At 41.9% G+C, this 25,045-nt stretch overlaps 1 protein-coding gene across 3 annotated transcripts in view; it reads right to left on the bottom strand.

The window, feature by feature from the left end:
• The window catches only part of LOC108666368, a 62,229-nt gene that overhangs the window by 25,072 nt on the left and 12,112 nt on the right, over positions 1-25,045 (bottom strand). For 2 of the 3 annotated variants that reach the window (XM_018153222.2, XM_018153224.2), the window contains exons 3-8: positions 13,280-14,024; positions 11,863-12,175; positions 11,005-11,193; positions 10,184-10,301; positions 9,605-9,784; positions 8,952-9,428 (exon numbers count right to left, since the gene is read on the bottom strand). In XM_018153222.2, the coding sequence (XP_018008711.1) occupies positions 8,952-9,428; positions 9,605-9,784; positions 10,184-10,301; positions 11,005-11,193; positions 11,863-12,175; positions 13,280-13,348 (1,346 nt within the window). In that variant the 5' untranslated portion in view covers positions 13,349-14,024. The remainder of the gene's footprint in view (positions 1-8,951; positions 9,429-9,604; positions 9,785-10,183; positions 10,302-11,004; positions 11,194-11,862; positions 12,176-13,279; positions 14,025-25,045) is intronic. The other variant, XM_018153223.2, reaches the window with a different exon arrangement.

Genomic DNA, 25,045 nt, shown 5'->3' with positions numbered 1-25,045 from the left:
GATTGAGACAAAAAGTAAGTACCGTGAATCGCAACCGCAATTTACAGGACCAGCACAAACGGTATCATTTTTGACGCTGCCTACTTCCGAGTTTAATCAACATGATTAATCTCGGAAAAATAGATAGAGAGGGGAAAAATAAATTTCATTTCTGGATAGATTTTACCTCAAATTCGGGGATTTCGAAATCGCTTCCTGTCTGAGATACCTTGCCAGTGCGTTAAATGACATAAGCCTAAATTGATTTGCGCCTTATGAGGCCAGAGACAATATAATGTACGTAGTGAACTCAGTTGTCTAAGGTTCAAGACTCGTGAACGAGATTGCTGTGAGCGTTGAAATAGGCATATCGGTCAGACACTGTAAACACAAGACATTCTTCATAACGAATACAAACAAATAGCTGGTTTATTCCGATTATTGACATCCCCCCCACCTCAGTTTCCACCCAGTGCTTGACTTGAAGAGACACGCTCATCGCATCTGTTACGAGATAGCGGTTGACGTGAACATTGTACCAAAGATCTTATTGTACGGCAAGCTTCTCCCACATCGTAAGGTCATCATGATCGAAGATAACACAAGAGATGACACCAATATCATTATGACCGGAAATAACGATCAGGAGCATCAACTTAGTTTCGATATCAAATAGCGAGTGCACAAAAAAGACATTCTACGCATTGCGTTTCGTAAAATATTTTAACAATGAGATTTAAGATAACTCCTTTTGGGGGCAGGTATAGAAATGAGTCAACGGCAGGTTCCCAATTAAGTATTTTCGCCCGAAATTACGTCGTCGGTGAAATTGGTCTAAACTATAATGCGCCAGAGGAAATATACTCGTGCTATTCGACTCAATTATTTTCAGTAAGGTCTATACTGGTTGGCAGAAGTTTGACTTGTAGACATCATATCTGCTCGAAATGATAATTGCTCGTAGCAGATTTGCTAAGAATTGAATCACAACAAAAAATCATTAAATATTGACAAGACAGTACCGTTTAAACTAATATCTAAAAATACCTCAAGGCTGAACGTCCGCCGAAGTTATAAAACTTTATCGAATGTTCGTCCCAAGGTCGCGCATATTGAATGAAATTTTGTAGAAGAAAGAATCAGGGTTGATGCGTCTCAAGAAAAACATTTTGACAAAATCTTAATTGAATTAAGAAAAATGAAAAAAATAAAAACGCAGAATCTTTGGCCCAAAGGATCACGGTGCATATCATAATTCAACTATTTTTATTAGCAGGGAAAGAGTAAAATTTCCAAATGGATCTCCCAGCTAAAAACAATTCATGAAGGAAAGGCAGAAGCCCATCCTGTTAATTATCAAAGTCATTAGTTCAAAAACTTAAATTATATACGCATTGAGCAAACGATGGGGATACAAAAATCTTTTCGACAGACAAACAATAAAAAGACGGACACAGAACAGCGCCTGGCATAAGGCAACGAAGTGAAAGTGTCTACGCTGACCAAGGCAAGATAACGAAACCGTCCCATGTCAACGTATTTGTATTGTCAACAAGACAGGCAACAAACAGGCATCATAGAGTAATTGCTCATCGAACATAACTCTTAATTACTAACTCTCAATAACAGAGAAGACGTTTGACGGAGCAAAATTATCTAAGTTACGTTGATGCACCGAGCGTTTTAAATCAATCAAGTAAAAGCAATTCGTATATTTCAATGAAAATTCATATACCATTCACACGAACGAGTGAAATTATTATAGACCGAGGTAAGCATTATTTAATTTTCGAATTCAAATAGGAGTCGAAGACGTTGAGTTTAGTCATAGCTCGTGAGGAAGCGCAGAGGAATTGAGTGTTGTAGAACATTCTTTGCTAAAAGCTACCCACCATTATGTAATATCTGAAATTTTTCTCCGCCAGAGCAAGGGTGCATGCTGTGATTAATAACTTCGAATTTACAGTATTATTTCAATTTTTATCGCCCTTAGAATTTAAATAATGATAATCTCGATCATCTTCGATAAGAGTTTGTTGGCATATGCTGTTCCTGTATCACATTTAATGACAAAGTACAACTGCAAGATATACTATGGTACAAAACGCCTCCCGGATTTGACACGAGTTGAGAGTCAAGTTATCCAAATTGAATTAAGCAAAGGACATCACACGAAGAGGCGACATTTCGAATCGTGTGATCTTGTGAGAACCAACGACAAGCTCTTGAGCTCAACTGGGCACAGAAATGAGATACAAAATTGTTTTGATGTCACACACTCATTCACCAAACAAAACATTGGGAGTCAGGGAAATATTATCAATCGTAACTTGTGGTTAACTCGAGATTCAGATCATGGGAAGTTACTACGATTATGACACTTATGTTTGAGAATATGACTTAGGTGCAATCGTGGTTGAGCATATGAATTCAGTGAAATAACGGCATGAGCATATCACCTTACGCGTCTTGACTGGCGCAGAAATTCATGCATGCTTACGAGAGCCGCCCAATAACGATGGGCAAGCAAGGTGAGCAGTTTTGAACAAAAAATTGAGGTAAAATTCTAGACAATTTCTGTTAGGATTTGAACTGATTTAAAAATAATTCACATTGAAATTAGTGCGTTAATTTTTTAGGATCGTTGGCGGATGTCCGGCTAAACATTCAAAAATTCACATGATGGATAAACAGACCAGTATAAACCTGCGAAAATTAAATCAAACTCAGGAAATTTAAATTTGTTGCCCTAGAACGCTTCTTTCTCAATTGGTTTGTAAATAAGATAAGAATAATCTATGAAACACATGGGTCCTTGGACAGTAAGTTATCGAGTTTAATACAGGAAACTACAGTTTACTACAAAAAGGACAGTTTACTACAGGAAATTATAGGGAAGCGTGAACTTAAGAGTGAAGGTTAAGAGCAACGATCCTCCGTTCTAAAGAACCAAGTTCATAAGGGAACGGGAAATGACGTAGATTCTATTGGAGGCAAAACTGTTCAATGTATTAATAAAGGGTGCCGCACGATTGATACTAACAGAATTTACAGCAGAAAGAAACGAGCAATTATTTAGCAACATAACGCAAAATGTAAGGCATGAAATTGTTCAGCGAAAAATACTGGAATACTTATGATAGTGGCGAATCCAATACGTAACATCGGATTACGGTGAAAGCAATACGATGAACGATGAATCCAATGATTATCATTTGATTTTTTGTAAAAGCTAATATGCGCTCAGCCCGTCATGAAGCCGGCAAGACCGTGAACCTGAATTAATTGGATAAAATTTAATTTCCTCCATGAGGCCCGATGACATTATATGCATGCGCTATCGTTGCAAAAAGCATAAATTTGCCTACATAAATAAAGAGGGAGCTCCCAAAGCGCGCTGATGCAGTCGTCAGGACAAGGATCTCTGCACTACGGCATTCAGGTAAGCCATAGGGCAAACTGAAAGTGATAGATAAACAGATATAAGTTAGTTCCTCTCTTGGCCGGTAATCCGCAGCACCGCAGTTCCGCATGCATGGCCTCTCTTACGAGCGGGATTACGAAACACGCAAATTGCGACGGCACGCACCTCCTCTAGCAAACGCTTGGGATTAGCAACAGGACTCAGTTACCCCCTACATATAAAAGCATCTTATTGTGCATGCAGATACTTGAAGCTCGAAGCAATAATAAACATCGCGCTCAATATCTGTGAATGCATTCAGTAGCGCGCATTGCACGTAGCCTTGCATCTGTGCTCGCATATTAACCAAGTCAGAAAAGCAGGCACGTTTTGGTCTCGTGACTGCTACGAGCTTAGGTTAAAACCAGAACAAACCTGATCAACGCTTCCTTCTTAATTTATTATACTCGCACTGTAATAAGGGAATCCAGTCGAGGATAAGTTAACCTATAAAAAGTCAGTATACCCAAACATCACTTGATAATATGATAATATACTTTCACACCCACAGATGGTTTCCTATACGATAACGAAATCAAAGTCTTCTTTGAATTGTAAAATTATTGTGTTTTTACAGAACCATCGGGATGATAAGTAAATTTGCAATTGATAGCAGTCATTAGAAATAAGGAGCATTGAGATCATGAGGAACCTTGAGGTATTTCCACATAAGCACAAACATCTCACTTAGTCATGGGGCAATCCTTACCATTGATAATAAACTTCAGAGCAGCTGCAAGATACCTCATCATCACAAGCAACGCTTACCACGTTATCGCGAGCAATACTTGTCACGAACTCTCATAGCTTCAGTAAACAATGATTAAACTGCATCATCGTGATACAACAATTTTAGAGAAGAATGAGCAGTTAACTGTCAATATTTGGACATATTCTGAATTTTTAGGTTAAATAATGAAACTAAATTTTTTCTGAAAAAATTCGACTTGGAATTGCCAGCAATCATTTCAGTTATTTCTTCATTTCATGTGTCGAGTTGATTGAAGATTTTCATGTAATTTCAATGGACACCTGTTTTTAAAAATCCTTTTCGCCACATTTTTATCTTTTCCTTAGAAACTAAGAAGCACAAGCCTTTCTCAAGAAGATGAAGACTTGTTCCTCTTTGTTAAAGTATAAATCATTCTATCATCAATTATCAATCAAACCATCGTTTTTTTTCTTCGAAACATAATTTTTTTCGATTCGATTCTGTAATGACAAAGTTTCATAGATTTTACGAAGATTTATGTTTTGCCTCTAAGACCGTCCGTCGTTTTCAGCTCCTCTTTACTTCTATAGTTCACAAGAAAGAGAGTGCGATCAAATCAAAACTTCGTACAATTATCTCACACAAAAAACACAAACAAGGCTCGAATGGCGGAGCTAAAAATAGCAGTAAGGCCAACGTAAATCCAGGACTGCAGCGCCACCGAATAGGTAATGAGGCTACATATTATTAGGCTAGTTTCCTTAAATTGATTTCTAGTGTCGTCTGTTCCTCAGCTAGTATGCTGTGGCAAATATATGCTCATCTCCTCAAATTTCCTTATTAAGAGTAGCTTCTAGTAGACGGTAGTCAAATAACCGAGATCATATTTGATAATAAATAACCGAGATAGCCGACCACGGCGAGCGCAGTGCAGTGTTGTTGTAACCGCGTATAGGCAGTTTCCAGCTGCACAAAAGCGGCAACTCTAACACCGTCTGCAACGGCAGGACATCGTCAGCTATATCGTGGCAATCATAATCAGCAGTCAGCAAGGTCAGTGTTGTCATCAGCAACCCTGTCAGTAGTAGTAGTAGTGGTAGTCACTGGTATAGCAGCAATAAAAGCATCAGCAACTTTAAATCAGATGCAATAGCAACTAACGATCAGCAATCGTTACTAACCGAGTAGTATTAAGTTCATAATCGCAAAAAATATCTATTAACAGCAAGCAGTCGCGATGATCAAGCATCGTCAGCAGTGATGACGGCAACAGCATCAGAGCCAGCATAAAAGCCTGTCCAAACCCAGCATCAGAGGCAGCATCAGAGCCAGCATCAGAGCCAGCATCAGAGGCAGCATCAGAGCCAGTATCAGAGCACACCTGCAGACATGAAGGCGCCCAAATGTCAGGGTCAGGGCAGCGGTGGTGTCCGAGGCTGAGCCCAGCACCAGCAGGCACGCTCCGCATCGCGCTACTCCGCTGCATTCATTCATGCTTGCTTGAGCTTGAGCGACGCTGCTTGAGACTTGCTTGCTTGAGCGACGCTGCAACCATAACTCTTAGGCCGTCATATCAAGTCATGCACCTGAAGACAGCGGTCGCACCAACCATAACTCTTAGGCCGTCATATCAAGTCATGCACCTGAAGACAGCGGTCGCACCAACCATAACTCTTAGGCCGCCATATCGAGTCGTCGTTGTACCTGAAGACAGCGGTCGCAGCAAACATAACACTTAGGCCGTCATATCAAGTCATGTACCTGAAGACAGCGGTCGCAGCAAACATGACCGATGTTCGGTCTAATCATTTGAGAGACAGCCGTACCGAACTGAACAGGTTCAAATCATTCACGCACGAAACGGGCTTAGACGCATTCCACGCAATACTAAGAACGCAAGAAGTGCGAAATTTACGTCAATTATAAACATCACGTCACTTTTCAGCATCTCACATGCCTTAAAATAAAATAAAAAATACGATGAATTCTCGATTCTATTAATGTCGATAAACGTAGGCCCAAGTAATTATGGGATAAGTAATAAATAATATTCTTTTATATTACAATAGATAGACAATTATCGCATCACCATTATTCAAAGTTGGATTATACACTCATTTCAACATGTTCAAGTCAAGTTCGAAGCGTACGTACATTTCTGAACCATAATTCCCACGTGATTAGAATTTTTTATCACAGAAGACTGATGACGACATGCCAGTAAATTGATCGCATGAACGTGCCTCACCTTAAGACTACGCAATCGCAAAGACGCATTTTTATGCGTAAAACACGAGTTGCCAAGGCGCCACGAGCGATAAGGCTCCCTTGCTGCAGCAAGTCAATCAAGACACCACTCGGCAGAAGAGATAAAGCTGCACTGAAATGCACCGAGCGACGCGACAATCTTTACCTGCGAGATAGCGGCCCACAGATAACGGGGCAATTTAACAACTTTTACGTTGTTCGGACTCTAGTGGTACCGTAACTAACAGATCGCACTTGATGAAAGCATAACGAGGATACCCATACTGCAATTTAAACAGTCTTCGTAACTTCAAGGCTTCTACCTTATCACGAGTGCAAATCACGACAGTCGTCTATATCTACCGCATGCCAGTCATCCACCCTGTCATGATGATTAGATGCCTCTTGATTGTCCCATCAGAGCTCGTTTCACTTGCATTATCTACACAGTCATGTAAAAAGCTTATATTGATATAAGTCAAATGCTAATATATTCAATAGATGAGTACCAAAGAACTCGTCCTTCCGTGTGACTGTATCAAAAAACAGTAGAAAAAGGAAGCTTAAATTTCAATGAGATAATTGGACACAAGACTCAGAACTGTTCGTCCCGACAAAGAAAAAAAAGCAGGCACCATCAAAAACAATTCAAGGGAAAATTTTGTAATCGTCCCCGTTGGCATGAAGTGATAGGCCGTCATGCCATGTCATGGTTGTACTTGAGGGCTCGAATTTGCACCGAATGTCAACTATCAGTGTACACAAGTGTCCATGAGTGCTGATGAGCAATGCAAGTGACAGCGTGTGCGATAAACACATTCAGATCAATACTTGAATGGAATGAGGATGCCCAAGACACTAAAGCAAATTTCAATTCGAATTCAATGACGCAAAAGAAACGTATAACTTCCATTCATACCTCACCAAATTCGAGTTAAGATCTCTATAAGCCTTATTTGAAAGGCAAATAGAAGCGAATGACAGTTTTCATTCAACAGTAACGAAACAATCCTACTAAATCAGCCGCCTCGCGGGATCGTGCATCCTACTGAATCAGCCGCCTCGCGGGATCGTGCATCCTACTAAATCAGCCGCCTCGCAGGATCGTGCATCCTACTAAATCAGCCGCCTCGCAGAATCGTGCATCCTACTAAATCAGCCGCCTCGCAGGATCGTGCATCCTACTAAATCAGCCGCCTCGCAGGATCGTGCATCATACTAAATCAGCCGCCTCGCAGGATCGTGCATCATACTAAATCGGCCGCCTCGCGGGATCGTGCGCCCAACGAAAATTGGTGCCTGTGATATCCCTCTACTAAGGTGTTGGTTTACAATGTGGCAACACTGTATTAGATTCCAATCAACGTCGTACCTCTGTATTCAATCCTGCTCAGATTTGAATATGCTTTCAACTCTTGCGGATGTATCACACTTTGATATGCTGTCCGAAAGTATATACATCAGCGTTTTGCGGGATCGTGCGTCCTACCAAATTAGGTGCCTCGCAGGATCGCGCTCTAACGGAATCATCCATATGTAAATCCACTGAGGATTTGTGACGGTTTTTGCGGGCGCAGCGACTGCCCGAGAAAGTGAATATTGATTTGAGAAAGTAGCAGTGCCTTGGTGGGGCAGACAACAGCAGCACTCGGTTTATACTGCGCAGTGCACAGCCTTAGTATGCTACGGTATTGTGAGCATTATAGCGGCATTAGGGCTCGTGGTGTCATTGCTATAAATGATTTAAACTATTTTGTGTGTGCTGAGATCAACAATATTCATTTGGGAACGTCCTTAAAAAAATGTTGCTCAGTTTAATAATTCCCATTTCAATTAGCCCATTCAATCTCACGTTTAAAGGTTTGTAGTCGATGCAAAAAACCTGTATTCAGCTCATAAACTTCAGTAAGAAAAAGTCTCTTTAAATGAGAAAATAAATTTTGTTGAAGCAGGCGTGACTGCAATGTCGTTTTTTCGGTAGGAAATAGTTTTATCGGCGATTCAGAGAACAACATAATAGGCCAAAATGGTTTGGCGATGAACAAAAAGCGCGTGAAATTGAATGTTGATTGATGCTGTTTTGAAAAAAAGACGTAGCAGTGACACCGAACAAAAGAATATCTTGCGGAAAATGAAAAAAAAAAAAACTTGTGGCAAACAGAACTCGCTAAAATTTTAGGAACATGTGTACTCCAACTTCTACTAACTGTTACTAACTGCAACTTCTACTGTTAGTAACTCCGACTTCTACTGTTACTTACTCCAACTCTACTGTTACTATTTCCAACTTCTACTAACTGTTTATTGATTCGTTCCCAAATTCGCGGCCGTAAGAGATAGCCAGCGTGTCTAAGAAGAGCTTGTCTAGTTCACAAAACGCGTGACATGCTTGCGGCATCCTAAGGCTAAAGCTTTGATCGCATCACGTTGTCTGAACGAAGAAAACCAGGTTACATTTCAACGCTGCACAATCGCGGTTTACGTCCGAATCTGGAAGCTTCAGCAATGGAGCAAAAGAGGAAAACATTTTAGTTGAAATTGACCATTTACCTGGGGGAAGAATCCGAAGTGGCGCATCTGACGGTCACTTGGCCGTCATTGAGGTCCTCCTGAGAGGACTCGTCCAGACGCACGTCAATTTCCTCGGTCGTCAGGGCATCCGCTGTGTCCACTTGCAGTTCAGAGCTCTCATGCGCCACAATATTTTCGTCCAGCAACTTGTGGTATATAATAACTCTGTTTTTGTCTCCAGGTTGGTAGTCGTCGAAGTCTGGAGACACGGCCTCCTCGATGGCCAAGTAGGTGCCAGGGGTCTGACCAGAGCCCAGTTGTGGGCACCGAAAGCCTTCCGTATCCTCGGAGGTGGTGGTGCAACTGCGGCTGCTGGAGGGGCTGCTGCTGCTGCTGCTCATACGATCGTAATCCTCGTCGTGGGTGACGACTCCCAGACCAGGCCTGCGCTCTTCCTTCTCCTCGTCCTCGTCGTTGTCTTCCTCTTGACTCGTCAACGCCGTCAGCGATGCGTCGCTGCAACACAAACACAATGCGATTAAGCCCCAGTCATTTAGCCGAGCTTCAAATAAATGAAGAAATACAAACGATAAAATTCACAAAACATTTAGCCCAAGCTCCGTTCCTAATATTTATCGATGCCTACTTCGTCTCTCAATATACAACAGTAATGAGTTGGTCGGGCAACCGACCTGGAGTCGGGGAAGCTGTCGGAGACGATGGCGGGGGGCAGGGCGCGCGGTTCGTCGGGGAAGAGCGCGAGGCTGTGGCGCAGCAGGTACTCTGCCACGGGCCTCCCCAGCGCGCGGTCCTCGCTGCGACTCCCCACGGCGCCTGCAGCCAACAATACCCAAGTCTCGCCACCCCCGCATCTGAGGAAACAATCATTACACAATTGAGATCATAATGAGTTGGATTTAGATCATAATGATGAGGTTAAAGGTTATCCAATGCGATGACATTTCTACGTACTCCAGCAGAGGAGGAAAGGTATATAACGAAAAAACATCTCAATATATTCAACTTTAAAAAATTTCAAAACGTTGGCCGGGCAAAACTAAAGATGTCTTTTACAGGGCATTGTTGTGCTGCAATTTATTTCATGGGAATTATGGAATCAATTAACTAATTTTCCGCCCAACGTGGAGATGACTTGCAAGCCGCTCCTCCCCACCATACAATATTCTGCCCTGGCGAGATTATTGTCCTGGCGAGATTAGTGCCCTGGTACCAGTAAGTGCCCCACTAACATCAAGGAGCCCCTGTAACACCTGTTGGAGTGGCTGAGGCAGCTGGCGAAGGCGGTGAGGTAGCGCAGGAGACTCAGGCTGCCCGGCGACACCTGCGTCAGTAGCAGGCGACGAGCCTCCGTCGGCGCCGAGTCGTCTGCTGGATAGTCAAGAGTGTTTTAAATAATTGCATGTTTATAAGCTTCAACAGACTATCTTACTAGTGAAGCACAATGTAGTGACGCTTTGGTCAACGCAGACACTAAAGTCTAAGGTTGAACCTGCCAAATTGATTGCAGAATTGTTTTGAGAAGATATTTAGTATTGATTTGGTATCCCGTGTGAAAATACACATTGGGAGCCTTAGGCTAGCGGAGGAAGTCTAGAAAACAATAAGAATACAGAATTTGGCGTTCACCGCGCATATAAATACTGTAAGTTATTGAAATAATAATACGGAATGTAGGTAGCGTTCAGCGAGTTCACCGCTGAACATCTTTTACTGTAGTAACTATGTGGAACAACTTTGAGTACTCGAATATCTGAAGCTCGATATCAATCATAACACAACGTTCCAATCATTCCGCACAAAAATGTTTGTTTCTTAATTCATTTAATTTATTAGTATCCCAAAAATAATATCTTATTGAAAGTAGCAAAAAAAATACCTACAAGCCTCATTCTAAACAAACGTGTCCACAAGCTGAATAGACCGAGAAACGCTACGAATGTTGATTTTTAAATTTATTTCTTATCACTAACATAATATCTTAGAGAGAGTAGCAACAAATACAAGCCTCATTCAAAACAAACGTGTCCACAAGATGACTACCCCCGAGAAACGCTACGACGAGACATCTTACCAGCCATGCCGACGAGGGCGACAGCGGTTGAGTGCGGCAGTAGCGGCGCAGGCAGACGCTCTACGAAGAGACGAAGCAGAGGCGCGACGTTGCAGGCCTCGAGGGAACTGCAGCGAGGGTGACGAGACAGCACATCCTTCACGTCACTGCTGCACCACTCTTCGTACACCAATGCTGACGAGTCCACGTCTGGAGAAAAAACAACTCTAAGTTATAACGCAACCGCAACAAACTTGAGAGCAATGCAAAATTCAGGGTGTTGTGGACATCAGGATACTAATGCATAAGGCTTCTTGATAGACATGCCCACATCAGTTCAACCCTCATATATTGAGGGAATATCTAGTCATCGTACACAGAACATCACGCATGACAATTATAATCATCATTACAATGATAATCATATCTTTTGCTAAGAGGTTAATACATTGCACGAAATAACGCCCTAGAACGGCTTAACCGGCATTTCAGGGACCGGCCAGTCAATTAAATAAAACACAGTTTTTTTTCAACACATTTATCACACCGGTATCACATTTGAAAAGAAACGGTGAAACGGTTCCTTTTCACGAGGCGGTCGGCCACTAGAACGTCGTCGGTCAGACATTTTTTCACCGTTATTTCGAATAGTGTATACACGTGAATACTGAATATTAAGTAAAACATACCATTCCTAAAACAACATGTGATAAACATGTGTATTCGAAATGTCAAGATGAATAAATGGATAAATGATATGAAAAGGTCTATAGTAAAAGTAGAGAAAATAATGTGATATGTAAGTGACCTGACAGACATAGCACGGGAAGTAGCAGCCATGAATATCGCAGCATGGCCACCACGGGACGCTGTGCTCACCGTGGTTGAGGATGTACGAGCAGAGCTGGTACACGAGCTGTGGGACGCCCTGCTCGCTCTTAGGGCCTCTGATGACCACCTCAAGATCAGCCCCCAGCACCTGCTGCTCGATGAAGAGGAACGAGTTGTCGAGCTGGAGGAGCGGCAGGGCGGGACGTGACGAGCAGGAGCCTCTCGTCAGCTCACTCCTCGTCAGGAAGGAGGCTCCAGGGTCGCGGTGCTGGGGCTTGGTCGAACTGTGGCTCCCCGATAGGGAGCGTCGTGAGAGTGGCTTTGATAGGAACAGCCTCCGCATGCGGGCAAAAGTGCCACCCTAAAAAATCATAAATTCTATCGTAACAATTGAAAAGATTAACGAATACAGCATTCAAACCCTTTGTCTGCATACATGAATAAAATAATCGTTGTTAATTTCGCTCATATTTAAAAGCCTAGAGTGAGCACCAGTAGAATTACATGACGCCTTCCATACTACAATGCAAAAGATGCCACCACCAAATAGCCTCCACCAGTTTTTGGCCATGACATCCACTCCTAAGATGAGCGAATGCTCATCATAAGTGAACCAAGTGAGCTCTTCAGACTGCCCAGAGAAAATTCTCGTGTTAAAAGAAAGCGAATTGACGTGTGAGTGCTCATAGAGAAAGCAACTCCCAAGTTGCATTAGCAGCCAACGTTATTTATTTATTCTCGATGCTAATAACATACCCACCCACCAGACTTGTGACGCTGAATCAACGTTAAAAAAACGTTGTTTCGTTGAACCATTATTAATTAAACGTTGCATTAACGTCATTTGCTTGGTGCATATCAATTATACGCAACGATCGAAAATATTCGAAACGATCAAGAGACAGAAATGCAAGAAGTAAAATAAAACTTTACAACCTCGCGACAAAATCTATTTTCAAAACAGTGGTATGATGATGCATGAACTCAGAACGAAACGGTCACTGTTGATCACCAGTAAATAATACGATTACTGTGGCGCTATTTTGATACCATCGCCGGGCAAGACGTCCAGCCCTCCATTTGCCTTGTCGACATCGTTCGGCTTGGTACACCGAGAGTTGTGATATGAAATGCTGTGCACTTTGAACACTGAAAAATAGAAGCTGTCAGCTAAATATACCATTGTACCAACGGAGCAAATGAGAACGCAAACAAATTTGGGAACAACGTGTCTATATGGACAAAAAAAAGCCCTTGATCCAACTCGATTGAAGTGTTGTTACTCACAAAATCTTTGTTTGCATGTAGATTTGATTGTTAGGGTTAAAATTGAAGTTAAGAATGATGAAGATTAACGATTTAAAAATATATGCAACCCCAAATGTAAGCGTAGAACAACATCAACTGTAAAATGCAATTCTACTAGCCTATTCAGTAAACTATGCTTACGGGCTCCATAACTAACTTGATCTTTGCATGGTGAATCCACGTCGGCAGTAGACTGGTTGTCGCAGCAGAGAGTTGGTCGCCGCATTGCAGACTCCGATTTGCGGGAAACCTCCGAACCTCCTGACTTCCCGAAAGGCCAAATTTTTGCACGAAGTTGGCTTAGACGAACAGAAGAGTGAGTCCCAACATAGACAACTGGACTACTGCTGCCGTCGGAGGAGTTCTGTGAGCCCTCGATACTTTTCTGGATTTCCAGCGCAGGCAAATGAGATCTACAAACAAGTTCTCAAGCTCAACACTGAATGAATCCAGCAAAATTGGCAACTACAATCACGTGTCACACGGCCAAGTGCAAAGGTTCACCACACAAGTTTCATAAGTCCAGAAAATATAGTATGAATTTTCGAGAATTAATTCAACACTTGATTTACACGTCAGCCTAAAATATGGAGTGAGGCCTTGCGGCGAACTTTGCAGTAGGTCTTCTTCTTCCGACGCACAAGAGACGCGGTCTTGCGTCGGACTTTGTTAGAGTGGTTACGACGGTGGGGGGCGGCCCCAAGCAGTACGGCCACGTACCAGAGCGTAGTAAGGTCTTGTCTTGCTCGTGGCGATGATGAGGGGACAGAGTAGAGGGCAATAGATGGCCAAGACGTGGCCGGAGTGGGGCCCTTAAAGCAAGCAGCGAGAGTTGCAGTAGAGGACGCCGTATTGATGTGTTCGGGGCCCGGGAGGGTCCTACGATCTCCGACACAAACTCTCTGAAACAACATCGATACCGTGACTCCAGTGGCACAGCAAAGAAAATGCTTCTGAAGCTTCAATTATACAAGAAATTAGGCATTATAAGAGTATATAAGAAAAATTCCTTATGTGCTCTATGGAAATCACTAAACAAATACGAACACCGTAGGGTATTCTAAAACATTGAAGTGCATTTAACAAATGGCTTCGTTAATAAATGTTTCAGTAATATGTAAGAAATACGAACCATATTATACCATTAGTTTTAGTAAATTGGTTTTATATGGCAAAAACTCGTAGCTCTAGGCAAATTTTAATTGAAATTGCGCTAAATTTATAAATAGATTTACACAAATTTTATGGTGTTGCCTCTAAATACTTGACATCGGATATATCCTACCTCACGGTCAATCTTACTACGCAAAAAAACAGCATCTTAATGTGGCAGCTAGGGATATGAAGAACGAATACGAGGAACTTATGGCAATATGAGGAACAATGGAGCTGATTGCGACGCCTCGTTAATCCATAATTAGCCATTAATTACGACGATGATCGAAATATGTAATTTTTTCAAGTCAAAGCATAATGAATGCATTCGAAATACTTTAAACTCAACACATATGTCATAAAAACTCGTTCGTTGAACACTTTCAATCTCGAAGTCACAGGCTCTTTCCTTCACAACCCAACTAGGTAATCGTTCAAAGAAAGGAATCAATGAAGTACCCTTGTCCCCAAGTCAACGATATTCATAGCCAAGCTCAAAATTTGTAATTTTAATGCCAAATTAAAAAGGAAGAGCCTTGAGCCTCAGATGATCATTGAGGACAAAATTTTTCTTGGGCTCGTTGTGTTCTTCTTATAAGAAATGCGACAACTGGGAGACAGTAAAATACACCGGAGATCAGGCACAATAATATCTGCACCAATAAAACTGTCCGAGATGAACAGGAAACGCTCGACATAAACTTAGGTCGTTCGGTCGAACAAGATCTGACGTCAGCTTATTCCGTGATCTCACAATTCAAGAACATTTGTTCATGTTCACAATGCAAGAACATGAGCAAAGAGAAACATTTTTCAGACTTCAATATTTGTCAACAATCAGACTTGTTAACAATCAGACTTTCGTTCAGTTGTTTTAGCATGAAATTAGAACAGAAAATTACCATTGTTCGATAAGTTAAAGAAAACGAGTTCTAAGCGCCTCCCTTGCTTAAAAATAGAGTTGACACGTAGTTAACGAATTTTACTGACGTTAAGTAATCAAAATTTGCCCAAGATTAATGTTATTACGTTGAGTTAGAGTTTGCATCAAATTGACAGGCGGAGAACATGACAAAAACCTGTGCGCAAGTAAATTGAGCAATTATTCAGATGAATGCCTCATTATTGAAAGAAATGTGTAGCAGTCAACCCCGTGACACTCAGCAGCAAGCTCGTAGGGGTTGGAATGTCCAGGGTCAGAATAGGTTCGAAGTTATCGCTAGACCAACTTTATTTCCCACGCATCTCAAGGTAGTACGGAACGAAAACATTGCTGAGAGTTGTTTGCTGACTCAGCAGCGATAGCCAAGCTTTACTCGGACCGAGCATTCCAATACGCAAAGTACTTGTATACATTACGCCAGTGTACTTAATTTCATGCAATATTGGTACGCGAAGAGAAGTGTAGATAGCTCGCAAAAAATATCCTTATACACCAGGCAAATAAGGTTCAAACATAAAAAAACTTCCGCTCACAAGGAGCATCAAATGAGTAATTAAAAAATAAAGTAAAAATAACGAGGAAAGATGGAAAATTTGCTTCTAAAAATATTCCTACAAGCCGTAAAATTGTCATTATCATAGCGCGCGCAATAGAAGTTACGATCCTATAATTCGTTCTTTACGGGCGCATGAAGCACAGGACAACGCTCGATCCTTTTATTTAGAAGTTTAAAGCGATGCCAGGAATTGGCTCGGGAGGCACATCAGGGGCTGCATTACTTACAAAATAAATAGTCAATTTCTCCGAGTTTATCAATATTGCGCGCAAGATAAAAATTGAAAATGACAGTATTTAAGAAACGCAATTGAGAAACTCACGCAAAGGCAATTTATACAGTCTATAAAATGAAGGTCTAAAGGACTCAGTTCACCCCGATCAGTAGCCAGGAATTTCGCCAAGATGCAATCGCTTCTTATCTGTACACATCAAACGCTTGCACATGACAGATTCCTGCAAGCGCGTAGGCAAGAAGGCGCGTTCAGTTGGCAGTCACTTTAGCGGCTTTCTCTTAACCTTTGCTTCTATTTATTGGCAGAATCCAGAGCTAATGATCGTGCACACGAAGGTGAAAATGAAGCTTAGATTGCAAAATTGAAAATATTAGTGGTTGAAGGCTACAAAAGAAAAAAAAATATAACTCAGTACCTACTCACTGCAGTGAGTGACAGAGCGCATTTTCTCGTCGACGAAAACGTGAAGTCATGGACGGACAAGTCTCGGATGGACATGACGAGCGAGTCACGGACGGACATGACGAGCACAATAGCGCCTTTTTTTCCATACATGAGAAAATGCGCTAAAAATAGGAAAATCTAGTACACAGTTATTTCTAATATATTAATTAGGTTAATAATTCTACGTGATGTTTAGTAATCGTTGACCGTAGAATTTTTGGCAAGTCAAAAAAATATACCTAACTCAGTACTCACTTCAGTGAGTGAAAGAGCGCATTTTCTCGTCGTCGAAAACGAGAAGTCACGGACAGACGGATGGACGGACAAACGGACAGACAGACGGACGGACATGACGAGCATAATAGTGCATTTTTTCCATAAATGAGAAAATGCGCTAAAAATATAACTCAGTACTCACTGCAGTGAGTGACAGAGAGCGCATTTTCTCGTCGACGAAAACGTGAGGTCACGGATAGACAGACGGACGGACATGACGAGCAAAATAGGGCATTTTTAGCGCATTTTCTCAGGTATGGAAAAAACGCGCTATTTTGCTCGTCATGTCTGTCCGTCTGTCCGTCCGTCTGTCCGTCCGTGACTTCACGTTTTCGTCGACGAGAAAATGCGCTCTCTGCCACTCACTGCAGTGAGTTCTGAGTTACATTTTTTCCACAAACGAGAAAATGCGCTAAAAACGTACGCAAGAACCTGGCGGCCATCATTGCAGGTCTCGCAAAAATGAGTCAGCGCGGCTCTGCACATTAGCGCTAACAAGAAACTAAACATGGCAAAGGGCAAAATAAAGTTCCGGAAAGATTACACTAACGCCCGAAAAGCAGTCCATTGCGTTTGCTCCTAAGTCTGGGTTTGGTATTCAAATTTTCGATACAATCGCAGAACCAAGAAAAGAAATTCTACATTATACGATTATAAACTTCAGAATAATCAAACTATATACTCAACAAGTTACCTACATATTTTCGTGCATATAAATTAAGGCAAGCAGATCAAACAAATTATTAGGAGCAATTGACAGACTTTTTCGACCATAATCTACTGCCCTTTTGACGAGTGGGCTACGGAGATTGTCAAAAAAGTGACACGTGAATGTCAGATTTGTAGTATTATTGCTTTAAAATCATCCAACAAAGAGAACTAATTCTCCGTGTTATGTAACGACGAAACGATGGCCAAGGCTTTGATGATGACTTAATATAGGGTACTCCTACCACTGTTTCACGAGGCTTCAGGCATATAGCTAAATCAATTGCGGGCCCAAATTCAGTTCTATCATAAATACTGATTAACGAATAGAGAAGTTTTGAAAGACCGGTTGCTCTTGAATAACCGATAGCTCAAATTCATGATGTCTATCTAAATCCCGCGGCTCACTATAGTAGAGTTGGGAACCAGGCCCCATCAGGGCACGACATAAGGTGTAAAGGCAAGATTTAGTTCCGAGAAATTGCATGTGCGGCATGAGAAAGATTCAAAGGGTCAGATTGTCAGCGCATGTCGCGTTTAAATTAACGGGTCTTTCGAGAAGAGGCAGCTGTACGGGTGGGATTGTGATGGCTTGGTATTACTGGAATGTAATCCGTCTATAAATTAAATACAATTAACTTCGAATAGACGTGCGTGAACCAAGCGCTAAAATGAATACGTGAAGCAAGTTAGATACGATTGGTAATTGAAAAAGGATATTTATCTGGCTAAATATGCGCAAAACTTCCCGATGATACAAGTGAACGTGGTAGAGCCGAAAAACCTTTCAACTACAGCGTAAACTGCGCACAGTGTGCGGTTACAAGAGTCCATGTCACTCTATATGGGCAGATTCGATTTTAACTGGTTACGGATCACGGTTTCCCTATGAATAATGTATTTGTACAGTTAACCTAAGGACCATGTTACCAGAATAATGGAGGAAGCTAATTAACATGTAAACCCGTCGCCGACTTTGAATGTATAATGTTGAAGCAATTGTTGATTACGATGCACATTTTGGTGATGAAATTAAGGCTAGGAAGACCCAAAATTTCAGGGAAGCGGACAGATAAAGCTGTCAGTGTCCACTTTATCGAGCGTTGTGCCCCACGAAATTTGCTGCCGTATTTATTCGAATATTCTAAGCGTCTTACTTAACGTACAACAGGAAAATTTGATTGAATCTCCTAGCGCTTTAAAATTACTTTAAAAGACAACACTTCGGAAGAGGCCAGTGTCTCCGATGTTACACATGTACAAGGAATTTCTTACTTTTTTAAATAAAAAAAATTGTTTAATTTTTTTAATATATGATTTTTTTCAAAATTATTTATTCTGCCAATTGATTCATGCATTGTCTCTGACTTTAAATAAGTGTGCAAATTTCAGATCGATTGGACTGATAGAAGTGTGTTAAATATCGATTATAAGATTTGTAGCAGAAAAACAAACAACAAGAAGTGAAGTTAAAGAGAAGTGTTGTAAAAAGTAGAACATTTTTCAGAAAAGTATTCGACAATTAAGGATTGTTAAGGAAGATGCCCCAGTGATGCCAAACCGCAGAGCGAGAAACGGTGAAGTGTTGTATGTAACGATTTTCTTATCTATATATAGATCGCCATTCAGGCACACAATTATGAGTGAAGTTGAACGATTCGATAAAAACCATCGCGTGATCTCCAACATGACGGGAGATGTCAGGATCAGGTTATGATCCGATAATTATATAATTATTTCTGTGAAACGACCTCGAGATAAAATAAAAATAACCCCAGTGGATATCGGAACAAAATAATCGTTAATCAGACAATATTTAGAACATTTTTAGCACCATGCTGAAATCGAATTTATCTAAATAATAGATGTAATTACAACAGAAGAATAATGATCACATAACTTAGTCGACGAGCTTAATTCAAAGTTTACTACAAAGATGAGCAAATTTAACGGCAGCGCTCAAATAAGTATTTAAAGAATATAATTTCGTGTCATGTTTTTATTTTCTCAACAGCCTAGGGTTTGTTCAACCATCATAATACTTGTTTAGAAGCGCTTCTTAGATTACAATTTTGATAGTAGCTGGTATTTGATGATAGTGCTTTTCAGATGATTGTAATTTTCAAAATATTTCAGATTGCGCCTTTCAGAGCTGTCGATTGATGTACCGTAAAGTAGCGCGTGAAGTGTCATCGCAGGAGATGTTGAATAAAAAAAATTAAGAAAAGGTCTACTTGTGATGGGAGAATATCTAACTTTATCTCAAATTTTCACTCACAATCGCATCAAAGAGAGCGCAGGACTCTCACCAAAGAGAGCGCAGGACTCTCACCTAAGNGGGCCTTCAATGCCCGTGTGAGTCCATGGGGCCTTCAGTGCCCGTGTGAGTCCATGGGGCGCTTCAGTGCCCGTGTGAGTCCATGAGGCCTTCAGTGCCCGTGTGAGTCCATGAGGCCTTCAGTGCCCGTGTGAGTCCATGGGGCGCTTTAGTGCCCGTATGAGCCCATGGGGCGCTTCAGTGCCCGTGTGAGCCCAAGGGGCGCTTCAGTGCCCGTGTAAGCCCAAGGGGCGCTTCAGTGCCCGTGTAAGCCCAAGGGGCGCTTCAGTGCCCGTGTGAGTCCATGAGGCCTTCAGTGCCCGTGTGAGTCCATGGGGCGCTTCAGTGCCCGTATGAGCCCATTGGGCGCTTCTGTGCCCGTGTGAGCCCAAGGAGCGCTTCAGTGCCCGTGTAAGCCCAAGGGGCGCTTCAGTGCCCGTGTAAGCCCAATTAGGGGCGCTTCAGTGCCTATGAGGCGCCCCAATGCCCGTGTGAGAACCTGGGGCTCCTCAGTGCCCGTGTGAGGCGCCCCAGCAGCTGGAGTGAGTGAGAGTAGCCCCCCTCGCAGCTGGAGGGTTAAGGACCCACTGCACCCGACGATCGATCAGCTGGCACTCAGGGTCGGATTGCTTCGAGATGCCGGCGCTGAGTGGAGCTTGGGGCAGCTTTGTTACTAACGCCGCGCAGGTCATTGGGACCTGAACTTGCTTGGTGCCCATACACAGAAAAACTCTTGTCGTACAACATTGATGAGGAGCCATCGTTGTCTTTGTACGCAGAACAACCTTGAATAGTCCGGTTCATTTGCTCGCAACCTTGAGCCAAATCACGGCAACGAGGTAAGAATGGGTGCGAGGAATAGCCGTTCTGCCCATATAGAGCCAAGCTGCATCGTGATGAAAATATAGGTCATGTCGTAATATAATACAAAGAAACCAAACAACCTGTTTCATGATGAAGACTATTGATAAATGTGATGAAAGATTCTGTATTTAGTCAGGAAAGACAGACCTTCCATAACTTCAAAAATTATATTCCAAGGTCTTTCTGATTAGGAAATTTTGGGGTTTAGGCGACTCCACGGAAACATAAACAAACCACTCGGCGATCGTCATTTATGAAGGAGATCGAAATAAACGCGTGATACTTTTACCATAATTTTACAGCACGAAGTATTTTTTTACTCAATCTTCTCAGAGCTCAGCAGCAGCGTGAGCAGCATCAGGCGGCATCGTGGTTCAGCTATACAAGCAAGCGGCAATCTAAAGCGACACACCCAATCTTGTATCTGCCCTCCAAACAATGATAAGTATAGAACGCCGAGCCTTTAATCCTGATAAATCAGGTTTCGAAAGAATTTTTTGGCCTCCTTATAACATTGCATCAACAGGAGAGATAAGCTACGTGATTGTGGTGTTTAGACCTTCATCACATTCGACCTTGGAAATCGAATATCACTTGAACGGCGGGTTGCAACATTGGGCAAGGGCAGCGCTGCTGCTACTGCATGAACTATTTTAATCTTTTCAACATTCCAGGCTCCCGATCTGCAGGATACCGTACCAGCAGTAGTAGCACGAATATCTTGTTATCTGCCCTGAACATTGCCACGTATAGGGTATGTGGACTACAATGTTTGGAGCGTGACAGCGAGCGCCGCGGCCACACTGAAAGAAGGTCATTATAACGAGGAAGGCCGCAGAGCAAACTCTCTGAACATCGCCAAGAGAACGTGGCAGCAGCTTCAGAACTGTTCTTTCTTTCTCCAGGTTTCAAGAGAAAATTTGCAAGATAGTAACTGGTTACCATCTTAAAACTTCTCTTCGACAAATATGTGCGCGAAAAGCTATTAAAAAAATTTGTATGCACAACGCAGGTTTCATTATATTTTGAATCATCGTCATTAATTACAAAAATTTCTTAATAATATAAAACTTGGATATAAAACAAAACATAATGGTCCATATTTATGCATATAAAAGTCAATAATTAATAACAAACGCTAACACCCAAGATATAATGATTAGATTGAAACTAACTGCGATAAACACTGAAAACCTTGCGTCTTTTGTTGCTCAGCAACAAAAATAATCATCATCGCTAGTACGCGGGAAATAAATACTTTTTAAACTTTGTAATTTCATCACAGCTAGAAGGGCATGTCATCACCACCAAGCAATTGAGGAAGTGATTGCAGTGGCAGTGGCGAGCCAAAATGCCTAAGCGCGTATTTTCGTATACTGCAGTTGTTGCTACTCCGCATCACAAGAACGCGGGTAAAAAATCTCTTGGTCAGATGGTTTGTCCTGTGCGCGTGCAATGCAGCAGAAAGGCAGTGCCAGATGTGCCCGCATTCTGGGCCTGTTGGACGACAAGCCTTCTGCTTGCCAACGTCTTACAAGACCACATTTGACCACCCGTAGACAGAACGCGTTCCTATGATACCGCAAGAACGAGTCGTGCTTCAAGAAGTACTAACTCATCTGTGCTTGCGGACCCTTCTACACACTGCACGTGCGGTGCCATTGCCCAGTAATGAATACAATGAATAGAAAATCAATGCACGCTCATTTTCGCAGCAAAAGCGCATGTGAATGTACAAGCAATGATTTATTTATGCTCTGATCTTGCTTGTCTGGTTAAGTAACGTGTAACGTAAGGGTAAATTAACATCGCGCTCCGAAGTTAGGTTGTCCAGAACGAAACCGATTTCACGTTTCAGAACTCGTAATTCCAATACAAGTGCGTGAAAAATGTTATGCACGAGCATATTTGACAGCCGTGTGTACTGAAATTTCAATTTGAAATACTAGAGAAATGTTCGCTCGATTAATATTTACCGTACACAAGCTTCAAACCTGCGCCATCACAACGCACGTTACCGACGATCCCGAACTTTTCACGACGATCCCAAACTTTTTACGACGAATACCAGGAATGCGATGACGGCAGCGAATGGCCGTCATCTGCGTGCTCTAGAAGCCTGCATTCTTGCCAGCAACTTCACTCTGATTGTCCCCACTCGGCGGGACTGACCGTGCGTTCAACGTGTCGTGCCATCCGTACGCTCCCATAACAGCCGCAGACTATACATCGTTGAATAAACTCCTCGTCACGTGAACTGGCTAACATAATTGGAAAATCTAAAGCTTTCCTGACATAATGTAAAACTAAAGGCAAGATCTTAGATAACGGAAAATTTATTATTCAATCTTCAATCTTCATGAGCCTCAGGAAATCGTTTGTTATAAAAAAGAAATATGGTGTTCTTAGTGAGGTCACTCTTAAGTCTATATTATATTCGCAACACCGACCAATGCCAATGCTGCAGCCACTAGCCAGCCCGATACCACGACACTGGTCAGGCCAGTGCAGTCTGTTTGCTCAAGTCTTCAGCTCATTCGAGGCCAAGGTGTTTGCAGTTAGCAAAGGACGTTCGGATCATTCTGTGAGCCTAGCAACAGCTAACAGGTCGAGTGACACCAGAAATATTTTGGCGTTGTTATTCTCCGGCGTTGTTAGAATGTTGGCGTTGTTAGAATGTTCAAAACATTAAAGCGCTGAATTAAGTTTTCATCACTATTAAATAGGTAGTGGTTTGCTTTGGGCCATAGTAGAAAATTACTTGCATTTTGTTCTTACATCTGTTATCAAGAAGACGAAGGCGATATCAGCAGTGATAATGAATGTTGCAGTTTGATGTACTCAGCTTCCACACATCAGGCAGTTGGCATAATCGAGACACGATAAAAAAAGAGCGAAAAATTATTAATGAAGATGCCCATTTGTAGCATTGTGAAGCACTTCCATTAATCGCACATCGAAAAGACAAGAATACAGGTATGTTATCCCAAATTGCACTGAGCATAAATTAAAAAGAAGCGATCAAGCACCCTGTTCGGCAAGTTAACTATCACTCCACATACAAAATGCAGCAGCGATATCCACCCAATTAAAAAGCCTTTGCGTATTGTAACAAACAAAACAACCATTACAAGTGCAAAAAAGCCAGCGTCCTCCGCGTGCTCGCTAACTTGCGTTGAATTAACACATACGCAAGTGCAACCAACCAACTTACTTGATTTGCCGTAGTAGTATATTTTGGATGAATCACTATAACTCAAAAATCCGTCAAGGAGCTGAACAAAGCAAAAATACAGGAAATGAGTGGATCATGATGACCCATCAGATCGAGTTAACATTTTGTCAAAATATCAACGCTTAGAAATAACCCCCTCATCACTATTCACTAACAAAATATAAATTATATTGTGAGTCGATGACTCACATATATAAATGATAATTTGGTTGTGAAAACCCCCGGAAGAAAAAGTGGGCCACATTCCCATGTACCCAAATTAAGAATGTGGGACATAGGACAAGAAGATGGCTTACTCAATTAGGTCTCCCAATCATCTCTCCGAGTGGAAGAATAAAAAATCAATAGATGTTCGATTAACTTTCAGGGCAGCTAGGGAATAGTAATATTTGAAAATAAAAATGATCCGCGTATGTACGTTATGAGCACAAGAAAACTGTAATTATAACGCGAGGTAAGAATGCAACATTATACAGGATCGGTAAGTCGCGCTCGTCTGTTTTCAAGCCCGGCCAAAAACGTGGAGCGATTCACGGCATGCGTTGGCCAGACAGTGAGCTGACATCCCTAGCTGTGTGGCAGGCTAGAGCCAAACTCTCGCAATAAACAGTGTCCTAATGTAGAGATGGGTGAATAATTTGGGACAAGCGGGGCCACGAAACACAATGCTTGCTTTTTAGAATTACTAGTCACCAAGAGTGTATGTTCACGATGTTTAAAACTAACGAGTTTATTGCATATAAAAAAATTGATTATTCAGTATTTATGAACTAAACAGGAATAGTTCCTACTTCACGGGCGCCCATCACATACGCCGCTTCACCTCCGGACAAGTCGATCTTTTTACATCCACCCTAAATGCCACGTGTTTGAAAGGTATAAAAACAATTTGCTTTGGGCAACTTTATCGGCCTCGCTGATATATATCAGTACAATTCACCAGAGCTCAGCAGTTCCTTTCCAATTAATGCATGAATTACACACTATACATTTAAACAATGAATAATGAAGAGCTTTTATAAGCGCAGGAACGTCTGGAAGCTAAACAGAAAGCACTCCGCTGCCATGAGCCCCCATCACCATGATGCACAGAAGCTGTTTACCAGCAAGGTCTCGGACACGGTCCTTTATGTCACGAACCTCCAATCAATGAGACGAATGACCTGGAGCCTTCCGACGCGCCTCTCCCC

The sequence above is a fragment of the Hyalella azteca genome, unplaced genomic scaffold (genome assembly GCF_000764305.2).
Source record: "Hyalella azteca isolate HAZT.00-mixed unplaced genomic scaffold, Hazt_2.0.2 contig12949, whole genome shotgun sequence".
Lineage (NCBI taxonomy): Eukaryota > Metazoa > Arthropoda > Malacostraca > Amphipoda > Hyalellidae > Hyalella > Hyalella azteca.
The sequence above is the reverse complement of the archived record's forward strand: the minus strand, read 5'-3'. Positions and strand labels throughout refer to the sequence as shown.